Here is a 15,856-nt window from a genome sequence, read left to right as displayed (position 1 = left end):
GGACCATTCACCTACCCCAAAACAGATATCCTGGTGACCAGGATAACTCTATGGTTGTACTGACCATAGTTCACCAGCTGCTAGGGGAGCTCGGACACTCTGTTCACCTGCAGACATCTGCAGTTAGAGGGTCTGCAATGAGGAGCCTAGGGCTGACCACCTCAGTGATTTTTTCCAGCCTGCTACCCTCACTTCAGCAAGCTGTTTCAGTTTCCACTCACCTTAGTCAAAGCACTTGTGTTTCTTTGTTAGGGATTTCAGAGAGATTAAGTTCTTGCAGAAAAAGCCATAACCTGCATTTACTTGTATGAATCATAGAATCATTAAGGCTGGAAAGACAACTAAGATCATCTGGTCCAACCATCACCTCATATCACTACCATGCCCACTAAACCATCTCCCTCAGTGCCACATTTACACATTTATTGAAAACCTCTAGGCACTGAGACTCCACCACCTCCCTGGGCAGACTGTTCCAGTCAGTACCTCACCGCTGGCTGAGATGATGCCTCAATGTTTTTCTTATAGTGAGGGGCCCAAAACTGAACACAGTCCTCAAGATGTGGCCTTGCCAGAGCTGAGTTCAGGGGGATGATCACCTTCCTACTCCTGCTGGCTGCACTTATTTTTGCTACAAGCCAGGATGCCACTGGCCTTCTTGACCCCCTGGGCACATTGCTGGCTCATGTTAAGCTGAACTTTGATCAACATCACCAGGTCCATTTCCTCCACACAGTCTTCCAACCACTCTGCCCCAAGCCGGTATTTTTGACCTGTTGGCTTGTTGTGACCAAAGTGCAGGATTTGGCACTTGGTCTTGTTGAACTTAATCCTTATGATGCCCCTTGATACATCAAAGAGTCTGAAGCGCAAGTCATATGAAGAGTGGCTGAGATAACTGGGATTGTTCAGTCTGGAGAAGAGGAGTTGTAACTCCCTGAAAGGATGTTGTGGTGGGAGACAGACTCTTCTCACAGGTAATAATGATAGGACTAAAGAGAATGGCCTCAAGTTACAGCAGGCAAAGTTCAGATTGGATATTAGAGGAAATTTCTCCAAAAGAGTGGTCAGGTGCTGGAACAAGCTGCCAATGGAGGTGGTGGAGTCTCCATCCCTGGAGGTATTCAAGAAACATTTAGATATTGTACCGAGGGATCTGGTTTAGTGGGGAAATATTGGTGGTAGGTGCACGGTTGGACTGGATGATCTTGGAGGTCTTTTCCAACTTTGGTGATTCAATGATTCTAAGATTCTAAAATACATTCCTGTATTTCTCCTTATCCACTCTAGGTGCCATGGTCATGGGAGTCCCAGCACATCAGGATCTCCTGCCCACCACTGTAGACCACAACAGCAGGTGCTCCCAAAACCTCTCCGTCAGGTGGAGACATGGTCCATCCCTCTGGGCTCCCTGCAGGCTCTGCTTTTTCCTTGCTGCACAAAAATACCTGACAGTGCATCGCCTAGCGCAAGGGGCTGCAGACTGTTTACAGGCTTCTCAAGTTCCCAGGCAATTTAGGACAGGGTCCTGTTGCTGTTTCCAAACGGACAGCCAGGACTTTTATAAGTGAACTTTCCTCTCTGTGTCTATTTATTATATGTAAACATTTGCCAGAAAAACACCACTTGGGCATGCTCAGTACCAGCCAGGTCATTGCAAAAGGCAACGGCGGTATCACATGTGATAACTGTGAGAAGTCCATATGTGCCTATTCTTAGTGCTGGAATGTATACAATGCCCCACCGCCTCGCGCTCCTGCACAAAGCTCCTGAAAGCGGCAAAAGTGACTTCAGAATAAACACGTCCAGAAATCACCTTCTATGAATCACTTACCTACTGAAAGAAACGTCCTGTGGGTTTATAGTTTTTATCCAGGCTCTAGCTATGGAAAATCTCAGCAGAGAATAAGCGACAGAGAGTAAGTGCATGCAGGGAAGGACATCAGAAGGTAAACATTTCTACCGTACGATTTCACTGCAGATTAAGCGGTTAGGCATGAAATAAATACTCATCAGATTGTTCTGCCTGGCACTTAATTTAGTCATTGTGTGTCTGATTAACATAAAAAAAACCACAGCTAAGCAGAGTGAATAAATAACTGTTTTAATGCAGATTCCCAGTCTCTAGGGTTTAGTTAGCCCTGCTGCAGAGTTCAGCTCTGCCAGATTTACATTCTTTGGGAATGACTAACTCTAGGGGAAAGAGACGCAAGTTACTAAACTGCTAATACTTTAAAATAGTGAATAAATGTCCAAGCGCATTTATTCGACATGATTAAAACGAACCTCCCCACTGCTTCGGCTGTTCAGCTTTCATCCCAAATCAGTGAGATAACTTCAGTGCTTTTGCTTCTTGCCAGAGACACAGGCAATGCTGACCCCGGAGCTGCAATCTATCTGATAAATTTATAAAAATTTTAAAGGGTTTTTGTGACCTTTTAGCTTCTTTATTACTTTCCCACTGTGCTTAACCCATGTGCCATTTTTATGCTTAACAGCGAATGAATATTTAGAACAACATCAAAGTTCTGATTTGTTCCCTTGGAGCTGGATATTTCTATAAAAGCTGCTAAGAATTTGGTTTTTTTTCTGCCAAGTCCAGACTTCATCTCTCTCTTTGCTATGGAGGAGAGATCTGCTGAGGAGTTTCTCTTCAAAGACCAGGACTTCTCCTCCGAACTGCTGAGGCAGCTGAACGCGCTGCGGCAGAGCAGGATGCTGACTGATGTTACCCTCTGCTCTGGGGGCTTTGAAGTCCCCTGCCACAGAAACGTTCTGGCTGCCAGCAGCCCATACTTCAAGGCGATGTTCTGTAACAACTTCAAAGAGAGTCACCAAGCTAAAGTCACCCTGAAGGGTATTGATGCTGAAATTTTGGACCAGATTATCCTTTACATTTACACAGGGGAGATTCTCATATCTGCTGAGAATGTCTTGTACCTCTTGGAGACAGCATCCATGCTGCAGTACGCTAAGCTGTTTGAGGCCTGCTCTGCCTACCTCCAAGATAAGCTGACTCCTGACAACTGTCTAAGCATGATCAGACTGGCAAAAATCTTGAACTGCCAAAGCCTGAATAAGAAGGCCAAGACTATGGCTTTGAAATGTTTTCCTGAAGTGGCCTCTTCTGAGGACCTCAAGGATCTCTGTCCTTTGGAGCTCCTTGATTACCTTGGGGATGATGAGCTCTGTGGGGAGGAGGAGCAGGTCTTCGAGACACTCATGGTCTGGATCCGGCATGACCTGCAGGCAAGACAGCGCTACATCCAAGACTTGTTCAAGAAGGTCCGGCTTCAGTACGTCCATCCAACTTTCCTCTTCCATTTCATTGCCAATGACTCCCTTGTTCAGTCTTCACCCACTTGCAGGAGCATTCTCGAGTCAGCTCGGAGACACATGTTCTCCTTGTACAGCACCAATGCACCTGACATCAAGCCAATGGTACACGTTCCTCGCAGATACTCCAACCAAGAGTTCCTCATCATCATCGGTGGCAGGAAGGACAACCAGCAGACCACAAGGGATGTCCTGCTCTATGATGACAAGACTAATCAATGGCTAAGCCTGGCCAAACTTCCTGTGCGCCTGTACAAAGCATCTGCAGTGAGCTTACACAGTAATATTTATGTGCTTGGAGGGATGCCTGTTAGCAACAAGAAAAGTCCAGTCAGCGATAATATTTACATTTACTCCCTCAAACTCAATCAGTGGAGGTTGGTTGAGCCTATGCAAGTTCCACGTTATTCCCACAGAAGCTTGGCATATAAAAATTATATTTTATCATTCGGTGGAATTGGTGAAAACCAAGAAATCCTGAATTCTGTGGAAAGATATGACAGCATCTACAACACCTGTGAGAGCATGGCAAACATGCCTGTTGCTGTCCTTCATCCTGCTGTTGCTGCCAAAGACCAGAGGGTGTACCTTTTTGGGGGAGAAGACATTATGCAAAACCCTGTCCGGCTTATCCAGGTAACAGTCAGTCCTCCTTGACATAGGCAGTTTTGCCTCAATTTGTCTGTGGTTCATCATCACGTTGACGAAGAAGTCAATTCCAAAATAAAACTTTCTTGTGAGTTGCAACAGCAGGCAGGATGAGTTGACCATTGCTTCAAGGAAGTCTTGAGTCTAAGGAGCATTGTTGTTCTTTCATTTTCCCCGTGGAATATTTTTCAGACATAAGGCCTGAGGCCCTTCCTCTGCTTCTGACTCTGTCACAGGAGAATTTCCTACGGAAGTCTTGGGAGCTCCTGTGGATGCTGCTATGGCAGGCAATAACTGACCCCATGGCCACCTCCACGTTTGTAACCATTCACCCAAATCAGTGCTTGTTGCTTGGCCAGCCTGCAGCTAAGCTGGAGCCTCAGCTGCACATCTGCTCCTTTGCAGTGACAGCAAAGATGCCAGTTTGAGATCATTAGAGCAATTAGACTCACACTCATCAAAAGACCAGAGCTTAAACTGACAGTTATTTCACATAAACAGTTGTGTTAAAAGTCTGCCACATGTTGCTGGCTTTCTGCCTGCTTTTGGTAGTTAAGCTATATTAAGAGGGTGAAGGACATTAAATCCTTCCTTATCTGATTTGACGCTTTAGTGATGCAATGTTACTTTCCACTTGAGTGTTTTTCACTGGTTTAGGTAGTTTAATTAAGAAGCACCACTAAAAGCCAAAACAGCAGCCAGCACTTGAGCAATACTTACTTATAATGATAATGTTACTTAATTATCAAGGCAAAGGAAACATGATTATCAACGTGGGGAGATGTCCTGAAGATATTTGCTATACTGAGAAGCGGATGACGTGACATAAAAGTTTATGTCACCCACACACAGATGACTGAGTGATCGTCATCTGGCAGCAGTTCTTTTTCTCACATAAATTGATGACTTAGATATCACTCTAGGTCCCATCAACAAGTCTCTTTGCCAACCTGAGTGCATACCAGCCACCAGCACAAATATAGCAGCAGGGCAAACACAGGCTGCCAGCAGAGCTAGGTGAAATTGCAGTTGGCTTGCCCAGGAAATGGGGAAGGAAGGCAGATCTACACAGAAAATTGGAAAATGAAGGGATGTGACCTGGGTTTTGGGAGAATGTTAGCCAGGAGTTACAGCAACTTAGTGGCCATAGGATAACTTACAGTGAAGAAGTTTGCACAGAACAGAAACTCTCTGCCTTATTGTGCGTGCTGAGCAGCCCATCCAGGGGAACACAAATGCTTTCCAAGGGGACTTACTAGGAAAAAAGGAGTGGGTAAAAAATTCCCAGCAGTTCAAGCCCGTGGATTGTATTCATTAAGACAAAATAAAAACCTTAAATTTCTCTGTAATTACAACTGCCAGTCAAAAAGCAACATAAACAGCTGTGTGTGCATCTTTATTTATTTGTCAGGTTTACCATGTCTCCAGGAATATGTGGTTTCGGATGGAGACTAGAGTGGTGAAGAACGTCTGTGCTCCAGCTGTTGTGATTGGAGACCAGATTATTATCGTGGGAGGTAAGGGCTCTTTTTCACCCACCCTCCTGCCTGCACATGTACAGATCCTGCAAGATTTTGCATGCTTCCTGCTCAGGATGACACTGCTCTGGCCAGGGATCATCAGAGTGGCAGCCAGCTATGTCAGCAATGAGAATCATTGATGCTGAGCATGGCTATCATGCTGCAGGAGCAAAAGTCATGTATGAGCTGCAACAGCATGTGGCACTTGTGAGGGAGACGTGGATTATGCCCAGTCTCCATATACATCTCTCATGGGGTTTCAGGGCCATGAAGGTGGTGAGGACAAATTATTTACACGCACCTTCTCACTCTGTTAACAGGACTTAAGTGGGGGAAAATGGGGTAAAGCCTGTGAGTTACTTCTCTGTAGAGGAAGCAAGGAAGAAAAAAGTCATGGGGCTCTGCCCCTCCTCTTACTCATAGCTTGTTCCTCTCTGAAGGCTTTTCTTGGAAAGGTAAAGAGCACGGTTTCCACATGGCCATGGGCAGTTTGTTGGGATGGGTGGGTTAAGGGGCTTATTGCTGGAGTTGAGAGGTCCACTGTTCCTCCAGCTGCCTCCTGGAGGCAATGGAGAAATGCTCTGAGAGGGGCATGAGCCATGTGGAGAGGAGAAACTTCCACCTTATTTAACACAAGAATCCGTCTCTGTCCATGGCACTTTGACTTGGTAGTGACCAAGCTCAGCACTCCACAGTCCTTAATGCAGCTTCCCTGACTAGAATCTGGCAAGAGAAAGCACGTTAGATTATTTAAGAAAGAATGAGACATAGAGAAGCATTAACAGAGGAGTGAACCTGTATAACATAGGACTCAAAAGCACTGTGTTTCCCTACAAGAGTCCACTGCTACCTTTTGCAATGCACCTTTTATCTGAAGAGCCTGTGTTGACCCCAGATGCTGATGGTATCAGGTTAGGGAAAGTGGATTCAAGGCCTGCACAACAAGGCCCCAAGCAGTTTGTTTGCCATGAGCTTTCTTGATTATCTACATAGACAAGAGATACACAGACAAGCTACTGCTGGGGAACAAACTTCTTACCTCCATTGCTCATGACCCATACCAGCCCCTGCCTCTCAGTGATGTGAGATTGAACTACCCCTCGGTGGTAGAGCCAACTGCTGAGCTGCCAGCACGGTGGACAACACAGAAGTGACACGGAGGGTATAGGAATGGAGTAAGCAGCAGAGGGAGCACACTGTCATGTACACAGCACCGTTTGGTTTACAGCTACAACTCCAACCCAGAAAGGCATTGTTGCTCCCCCTGTCCCTTCTGGCTTCCTATTGGTTTCCATATTTCTGAGTGAAGCTCTAGAAGCCTTTTGGGTAAAGGGAAATACTTAAGGACGTCTGAAAGTGCATATGGAAAACTGCAAGCTCCAAGTGTGTTCAATAGGTTGACTGCCACCAGTGCTCATTGAGCCTTAGCTGTCAAGGTGATAGGAGACAGGATGAAGACAAACAGGAAGGTATATAGGCGAGCAGTTCTGTGACAGATCATTATTTCCCATCTTAGATATCTTAGTTCTGCCAAATTATGTACCAGTATGAACTGAGCCACTAACCCTAATTCGCATCTGTCTCTTCTATCTCCATCTTTGCATTTAGGGTACACTCGGAGAATAATTGCTTATGATACAAAAGGCAACAAGTTTGTCAAATGTGCAGACATGAGGGACAGGCGAATGCATCATGGGGCCACTGTCATCAAGAACAAGCTGTATGTTACAGGAGGACGATGTCTCACTGTGGACAATGTCATTGAAGATTCAGATTCTTTGGACTGCTATGACCCAGAGACTGACACATGGACACCAAAGGGAAAACTGCCACACAAACTCTTTGACCATGGATGCCTTACACTCCAGTGTGTACCCTGTTCTAACCTTCTCTGAATTACATTTGGTACTTCCCAGGTGTTTGTTGTTTTCCTCCTCCTTGCTCTGCATAGAGCACAGAGAATCGTCCTGTAGTCCCAACAACTCTTGTGCTTGAAGGTCCTAGTGGGGTTGGTCATTCCCCAATTACTCTGCCAGAAAGATCATGATCTTCACGCTCATGCCATATTCATCTGACCAATACTGCATGTGGCACTGCTGAAGTCCTGCCTTCAGGCATTATCCAGAATCTCAAGAGAAAGCAGGAAAAATTACTGGGTAGGAACCTGGTGCGGGATTCAGCCTTGTGAAGACTTTGAAATGAAAGGCAGATAGGAGTGCTGGTACTTCCAGAGGAAGTAAAATCTAGGTAACCTGCATTTATGTTAGCGTGCAAAGAAGCAGAACTACTCAGCTGCATGTCATGGCCCATACTGCTTCAAGTCGACCAAGTTTTCTATTTCCAGTGGCAGCAACATTTGGAATAGGAAGCCCCAAGCTCTGAATGTGTAGCCAGCCTGGAAGCATCCGTCTGCATTAGCAGTAAACATCTTATGAGACTGACACTTTTAATGTTTCTAATATCAATAGAAAACTGATATAAAAAATATTAAAAGGCTGATGCTTTGATCTAAATGCTTACATTACAAGATGCAGATTTGATTTTCTTGAGCTACCTCTCTTTCATGTTGCAGTGAAGATTTTTGTTTCAATTGCCTGCTCTTCGAAGGAGCAGAAGGGTAACGGAAATAAAGATTATCTGTGGCTTCTTTTTGGAAGGATTTTGCTTTGAAGGAAGCTTCCTTTTTCCTTTGCACTGAGGATAGAAGTAGGGTTGGTTAGGAAGATCTTCAGCTGATGGTATTCCTGAAATTAGAAATAACAAAAGAGCAGATGGAGGAAAGGAGATGTAAAAGAGATGATGTATTTGGGTGGAACATTTTTTTCCCTTTCACCTCTTTCCAAACCACTGGAAAGCAGTGATGAGACAATCCCAGTGACAGGAAACCAGCTTTCCAAGAAGAGCAAATCTAAGTCTGCCACTTGGCAGAGGAGCTCTGGCTCCACCAATATTTTTATGGGGTTCTGCCAGTATTTTTATGGGAGGGGATTAATCATCAGATACTGAACAGGCTGTGAACTGATTATTAGGCTTCGTAAGATTGTTGAGATAACAAGGAGCTTTTAAGATTGCTCTGGTGACCACCATCTAGAAAAAGAATAGCATAAAATACACACCATTTTCCTCATATTCAGAAGAAAGTGGGACTTTTCCAAGGGCACAGGGTGGCTTGAGGAAACCACACTCTACCATCCTCTTCACAGAAGGCTGCACAGCCACGTGGTCATCACCATGTTGCAGGACACTAGTTCCAACCTCTATGATATCCTCTTGTAAATCTGTAACCAGAAGCAGAAAGTCAACAGAAATAGTTAACAAAGCTGGAGCTTGGAAGGAGGACTTGCATATTGAATGCTATTTTAACAATGCAAAATAAAATGTTTATTTTTGTTTGTATGAGCTTTGTGTTGAGGAGTCCCCATTGTCTCCTCTACATTGTTGATAAAGCGAACTGTTTTTGTATCAGTGGTTTTTGCCTGGGTTTCCTTCTAAGGAGCTGAGTAAACCAACAAGAAATAAGTGGGAACCCAAACTCATCCCCCCGCTCGGAAGCCGCTGGCTACAGTTCTCCTGCCTTTCAGTCTGTATCATCTCCTCCCGTGCAAAGCAGGGCTAAATCACAGCACTTGCCAAATTGGACCAGAGCAGTGATTCATTCTGTTTCCTCACAGGCCAGCTCTGGCTCTCTGGAGAAAGAAGCCTTGTCATGGCCAATTATGGACAGCCTGCCCATGGGAGTTGTTTATTCCTAAACTTTCAGTGGCACTTTCCCAAACTTTTTCCTGTTGCGATCCCACTCAGCTCAAAGACTCTGGGAGACGCCAGTCATTGCCACACATTGTAGCTTACACGGATTACTGCCAGGCTCGTGACTGTACCCAGAACTGAGGGGAAAAAAAAAGCCAACTTGGGGTCATAACCCTGTGTTTGCAAATCGTTGTCACAGTCATTGGTTTATGCTTGGAAGCAGACAGATTTTCTTAATTCCCATATCATATAACTAACAATTTTCTCAGTATTCACACAAGGACCAAATAGTACCTCTCATAACTGACACTGGGCAGGAAACGGAGTGCAAAGAAAAGGAACAGTCACAGCAGTGCTGAGCACAGCATTCTTCCCCTGGCCTTTAAGGAGGCTCACATCACCCTCTGTTCTTTCAGGGCAGGGCTCTATTGCCTCAGGGCCGGAGCTAAAAGGAGAAGGGATGCTGCTTGTCTGCTCAGACTCTGGCCACCACCTGATCCACTCAGAGCAATATTTACCCTCCCAAGTGCTTTGCAGCTGTGCTTAGTGGTGATACGTGTGAAAGCTCTTCTAGCAGGAGTCAGCAACGCAACCCCTCCTCCAGTGTCAGGAGGAGACTTCTCTGAACCTGGTCTGCAGGCTACCACTACCCCCTACACTTTCTGAATCATCATGTGCTTTTCCAGAGGCCTCATCATCCTGATATGTGAGCATTCAAGTGTTCGATTCAATGGGAATCCCTTACTGGAGGGAAGCAAGATACTTCACGAATATGTCTGTGGCTCCATGCAGATGTGGGTATTGCTCTTTATTTAATAACTGTGGAGACCAAAGAAATGAGGGTTTGCAGAAAGGATACTTGATTTTGAGGGCAGAGCAGCTGCTGGATTTTCCCGAATCAAGGAGGGCTGTGAAGACTCATCACTTCCAAAGTCTCATATCTGAGTGTCCCATAACAGTCACTAAGTCACGGAAACTGTAGGACTGAGTCTGAAAACAGGCTGCTCTTTGTGACAGCAAGTTACCCAATCCCTCATCACACGTACATGTCCAGCACATTGAAAATCTCTCATGAGAGACACTTTGCTCCCTCCCCAGCGTACACACTAGAGTGCTTTAGTAACCTCTCAGCGTTCAACAACCTAAAACTTTTTTGCTGTACATTCAGCTATCCCCACATAGTTAAGGGGCAATTGATTGCCCTTTGTGGTGTCACATCATTCTTTACATTTTTAAAGTTTTTTAGCACTTTGAATTCTGTAGACTAAACAAACCCAGCCCCTTCAATCTTGCCTCATAAGTAATGTTTCTGGACCTCCTATCATTTCTGTTCCTCTCCCTTGGGCAATTTCCAATTTGTCTGTATTATTTTTTTTATTTTTTATTTTAAGCACAGCATTATGGTGCCAAAGAAGTGCATTGAATCCCTCCTGCATCTTACCCACAGTACACCCAGCCACGCAGCCCAGCAGGATATTTGCTTTTTGCAGCAGCTTGAGGTTGGTTGTGCTCAGGACTAAGGAACGTGTGCAAGTTTGGGCACAGTCACATGGAAAGTCTGTGGGGAATCCAAGCTGTCCCAGGGCTGTGCCTTAACTCCATCATCGCTTTGTCTCACCAGGGCCCTGAGCCAGACCCTGTTGAAAACAATGAGTTTCTCCACGGGCTTTGGACCAGGCCCTAATTACTGTGTTCTCAGCTGGAATCTTCACTAATTCTATTAATTTTAACAGCAAATATTTAACGTCTGAGTCATTTTTTTAGACTAGGGAAAATGTTTTAGGCAAAAGAAAAAAGGAAAGATGATAACACTTTCTTTTTAACCTTCTTCCATTTCCCTCACTGGAAGCCCACAGCTGAACCCCACCACCCAGACAGCTCATGGCAGCTCATGGCAGCACCGCTTTGATCTTAGCAAAGAGCTCCATAGGTTAAGCCTGTGCTTTTTCACTGTAACCATTTCTCAAACAGTACAATCCTTTCCAAGGGCGGCCTTTTGCTTGTGCACTAATATGTGTTTATAATCATAACGCATTTCCTGCTTCTTTTTGATTAAACACACCTGACGAAGTTGAAAAGCTGTTTCTGCATAAATAAACGGGCACAGCGAGTTCAGCCTCTGTCGGTCTTTTTTCCAACCGTTAAGGAGTTCATTGCGAGGTGAATCCTCTAGCTGAGAAGGAAACAGTTGGGGAGAGCATATCTGAATAGTACACGGGGTAACTTATCCCTGGCGTTGTTCCTTAGCCTGACCTGAGAGACATTAATAATTGAGAGCGGCAAAAACAATCCCTTTTTTCAAAATATAAACATACATACTTTCTTTTTTCCAGCTGCTAACGCTCCCCCACAGACATTAAACGCTCATATTCTTCGTGACACAAATGAGCACAAATTCCTCCCTGCAACAAGCTGAGACCTGCTAACTAGTGGGCAGCTAATAGTGTTTTCAGCAGCTTTTTTAGACTAGCTTGTGCATGATGCATAGGAAGGAACATGTATCTCAGGTTTTGCCACTAAAGTCAATGGGGCTGTACAGAGTTTGTGCCGGAGCACTGAGATTGATCTGGGCTCTTCTGTTTACTGAGGTTTCCAAAACAGCAGCAGAGAAGCAAGGAGCCCAACTGCCCTGTCACTCTGTGGGCTGCCCACGTGTTCCAGCTGCTGCTTGTCATTTTGCTGTGTGGCTTTGTTTGCCTGCGTTGCTTTCTTGCTGTGAGAACTCTTTCCGAGAAAAGCAAGGAGCAGCGTGTCTCGAGAAGTCCCGAGGCTTTAGCTGCATACCTTGAAGTGTTGTAATCACAAGCCATCCCCACCGCCGTTGGAGATGCTTTAGGTTCAGGGTGAAATACTGCTGGAGGTGGGGAAATGTGGCAGAAAACGGTCCACCTCTTCATCTGGTCAGGAGATATCTATTTATAACCCATCCTCTTTTATCCAGTCCTCCCATATGCAGTCTTCCCAAAAATTGTTTCTGGGTCTTGTTGAAGGAGCCATGTTCCGTTACACCTCCCTAAACAAGACAGACTCACTGGATCAGAGCAGAGGCACATCCCCATCCTCAGGTACACTGATGCCACAGCCTTAAGAACAAATTTCCCCTGGACTTGGCTCCTTGCTGAAGTTTCGCTTTCCTCTTGCACATTCTTAGGCCAAAATTCTGAGCAGATGTGCTCTGTGGGTGCCCTGAAGTGGCAATGACACCCCAAGACTGTAGAAAATGACACCAGGGACTCTTAACTCCTTTTAAAACCCCAGTTTTCAAGGTAGTGGGATGCTCCTGGTCTGGCAAAACAATCAAAATAGACCAGACCCTTAATGCAGATTCCAGACACCTTTCTACAAGAGCAGGGGGACAGTGGGTGAATGTGTCCAGCCCTGAGGAGCAGAGAGAAATCTGTATGAGAGCTGCTGAAATGTGCAGCTTGGCTATGAACCTTTGGTGCTGGGAAAGCACAGTGTTTTATCCAGATCAGCAGCCAGTCCTGGAATTAATAGTGTTGATTAAACAGTTTTGATGTGTATGGTATGTGGAGATAAGGGCCCAGTTCCCAAGGGCTTCCCATGAAAATGAGATATTAACCATAACAGATGTGATGTTCACCCTGAAAAGGGTGAGGGAAGCTGCTGCAAGGCAAGAGGCAAGCACAAACCAAGGGGGCAAAAGAGGCAGCTCTGGGGAGAGCAAAGTTACCATGAACTTGCTGGATCTGCTTCAGTGCTGAAATGACGTAGACCCTGGCACCAGGCAGATCGAAAGCAAGGGAAATATGCCTGCTTTATGTTGTTATGACACATACGTTTCCCAGAAAATGACTTTAAAGAGTACCAGAGGCTCAAACATTGTTCTGTTTATCTGTTCCCTGGGCAGGGCTCTTACTCTTACAGACAGCCTGAGCACTACAGAGCATGGCCCCTGTCAGGAAAATTCTGCCTTTGGCATAAACAGCACTATCAAGTGTGACACAGGAAACCAGTGCAGGGCATCAGGGCATGAGTGGCCATAGCCTGCTGCCACCTGGCAGGATGGCATCCCTTGGGGGCAAGCAAAGGGCTGAGTCCTGGAGGAAACTCTACTGCTCTGCACTGCGGTTCACAGATAGGCTGCCAGTGGCAGAGCACAAATCTTCCTGCTGCCATTGCCAAGTGTTTTCCCAGGGTCTGTCCTGTGCAAAGGTCTGGAAGGACTTTTGTCGCCCAGGTTGTGTCTATGGTGCCCACAGCTGTGAGCTTTAGGCCACGCTTCTGCCCTGGATCCCCTTTCAAGAGAGTTTGCACATGGATTAACTATTAATAGGATCCCAAATTTCCCCAACTACAGCATGAACAAACTCATGCTCATGCAAGCAGTACAGACATAGATAGACAGGGCATCCGAAGGAGAAGGCTCCCAGCAGCTTAACCAGGCACCAGCTCAAGCCTTGAACAAGGACATGGTTTAGTGGTGGGACTCAGTAGTTCAGGCTGATGGTTGGAGCTGATGATCTTAAAGGTCTTTTCCACCTTGAATGATTCTATGATTCTGTGAAAACTGAGAAGTCCTATGGATGTCCTTCAAGAAACTGTATTAAATGTAGCTGGTATTAAAGGAAAAATTCAGTCCTTTTTATATGAAAGCAGTACTTGGGCTTGAGAGGTGCTGACTGAAGTTCCAAAGTCTTCGAGATGAGAGATTTAGGATCTAAATAGAGCCTGTCTAACTCTGTTAGAGTTGTCTTTTTGCTCATGATAACTTCAAACAAATCTCAATACAAGCAGTCAGTTTCTTCTCCAGTCAGAGAGGGTTCTGGACCCTCACCAGAATAACACTCAGTGAAAGAAGAGTGGTCTGCAGACTGAAATGTAAATGACAGAGAAGTCAAAACTGTGTTTGCTCTTCCAAGCTTAATCTTCTGTTTTTAAAAATGACATGCACAATTAATCATAGCTTTCAAACCAAGAGTCCATTACTTGTGATTGCAATGTAAAACACAGTAGTCTTTACCCTAAAGATTCTATGAGGGATGCAGAGCAGAGGATGCAGATGATCCTCAAAGTGTTATCAGCAGAGTTTCAGAGCATTCAGCTCATTCATTAAGCAAGAGCAACACCTTACACCTTAACCTGGATAAATGAAGTACACCTGAGATAAAATTTAGTTCTTCCTAGTGGCTTCCTGGCACACTGACCAGCACACAATCACACTGATCAGCACACAAATTAGACCAGACAAGTACTAAGGCCCAAGGAAGCATGGAATAAGTGGTGGCAAGGCATCAGCTAATGCCATCCTCTTCTGTCTCCAGGTGCCCCACAGCTGGAAGGACACTATCGCCCTAAAACATATATAGGAAAAGAGCTTTTTCTGCTGCTTTTCAACATCCAAATATTCCCCTTCCCCAGTAAAGGTAACTGGCAAACAAACAAACAAACAAAAAAACTGAGAATGTGATTTTTTCCTGCTTTACAGAGCAAGGAAGGAACACACAGCCAGATAAGGCTCTCTGATTATCAGATACAAACTATAAAAACCACTTAGATTGACTGAAAATACTTCAGCATTTCTCTTTCAGATTTCCAAGGCAATTTCAAAAATAAGGTGATAGGCAGGACAGACAAACCTTGCTAGGCTTGCTAGGGAAATGCAGCTGGGAAGGTGATTACATGTATCAGTTGGGTTTTGCCTTTATCATATTTCTTTGATTCTGTAAGACATTTTTCCTCTGCTGATCTGTGGTTGGACTAGTGCATGGATTTTCACGTAAATACAATACAGCTTGCAGGGCTGCAGGATGTTGGTGAGCTCACCTTGATCTGGAGAAAATCCCTTGCCAAGGTTTCAGTAGAAATCTGCAGGCACTGTCAGCAGCATCGTGGTTCTGCCAGGCTCAGCGGGATGCTGCACTTGTAGACAGCATGAGTCACTTGCCCTGGAGCTGCAGGAGCAGAGAATATCTGAAGATCTGGATCAGATTGGTGAATCAGCAGCATCTGACACAGTTTAAGAGGTTAAACCTATTTATAGACATAAGAGGGTGATTTTCATAGCTGAAGGGATTGGGTTTTTTTCCTAATAAATTCATAATAAACCATAAGGAGGAGAATACTGAGATTTGTACTCAGTTAACTGCTGAGAAAGAGAGAAGGTTTGTCCAAGACAGGGAAAATGTCAAAGGAGCCAGAAGCTCAGGAGCACATTATCCTCACTGTCTGACCTTTTATCCGCTCATGGGATTAGGTTATGTTTTCAGGAAAGTGCAAAGCATCCGTAGGGAGACGGACTGTGATCTCAGTGCCTGGTGAACAGATGGGACTCTCTTGACAGCCATTTCTTCCCATATTTCATACTTTACTCCTATTATCACTACTAGTGGACGTGAGAGTTGGTTTCTCAGTGTACACTAGCAGCACTTAGGTGGCAGTCAAATGAGAAGGGAGCTCCTGAGTGATCGCAAGCAAAATATGTCATTCCTTTTGTGTCTCCATTGCCACACCATTACAATAAGGACACTACCCACCCCACAGAGGTATTGCAAACAAATCCTCTAAAGCCTGAAAAAATGCTGTCTCTCATGAACTGCCAAAGGCAGCTTCTGTACAGTCCCACTGCAGATATCTGCTATTTA

At 45.0% G+C, this 15,856-nt stretch overlaps 1 protein-coding gene and 1 long non-coding RNA gene across 3 annotated transcripts; one reads left to right on the top strand and one right to left on the bottom strand.

Moving 5' to 3' along the window:
- Positions 1-1,716: 1,716 nt before the first annotated feature.
- KLHL38 (kelch like family member 38) lies at positions 1,717-8,900 on the top strand. Of its 2 annotated transcripts, none has more exons than XM_052703785.1 (4): positions 1,717-1,949; positions 2,603-3,972; positions 5,396-5,501; positions 7,113-8,900. In XM_052703785.1, the coding sequence occupies exons 1-4, from the start codon at positions 1,928-1,930 to the stop codon at positions 7,397-7,399; spliced, it is 1,785 nt and encodes a 594-aa protein (XP_052559745.1). In that variant the 5' UTR covers positions 1,717-1,927; the 3' UTR covers positions 7,400-8,900. The 2 variants fall into 2 exon arrangements, with proteins under 2 accessions (XP_052559745.1, XP_052559746.1); XM_052703786.1 differs by having other exon boundaries at positions 2,499-3,972.
- On the bottom strand, positions 8,153-15,169 carry LOC128090964 (uncharacterized). The gene is made up of 3 exons (XR_008211175.1): positions 15,039-15,169; positions 8,621-8,782; positions 8,153-8,248 (listed from the first exon to the last, which is right to left on the bottom strand). It is a non-coding gene; the product is annotated as an uncharacterized LOC128090964 (long non-coding RNA).
- Positions 15,170-15,856: the final 687 nt, after the last annotated feature.

The sequence above is a fragment of the Tympanuchus pallidicinctus genome, unplaced genomic scaffold, assembly GCF_026119805.1.
Source record: "Tympanuchus pallidicinctus isolate F22 unplaced genomic scaffold, pur_lepc_1.0 scaffold5, whole genome shotgun sequence".
NCBI classification, from domain to species: Eukaryota; Metazoa; Chordata; class Aves; order Galliformes; family Phasianidae; genus Tympanuchus; species Tympanuchus pallidicinctus.
This window is presented reverse-complemented; position numbering and strand designations above follow the sequence as displayed.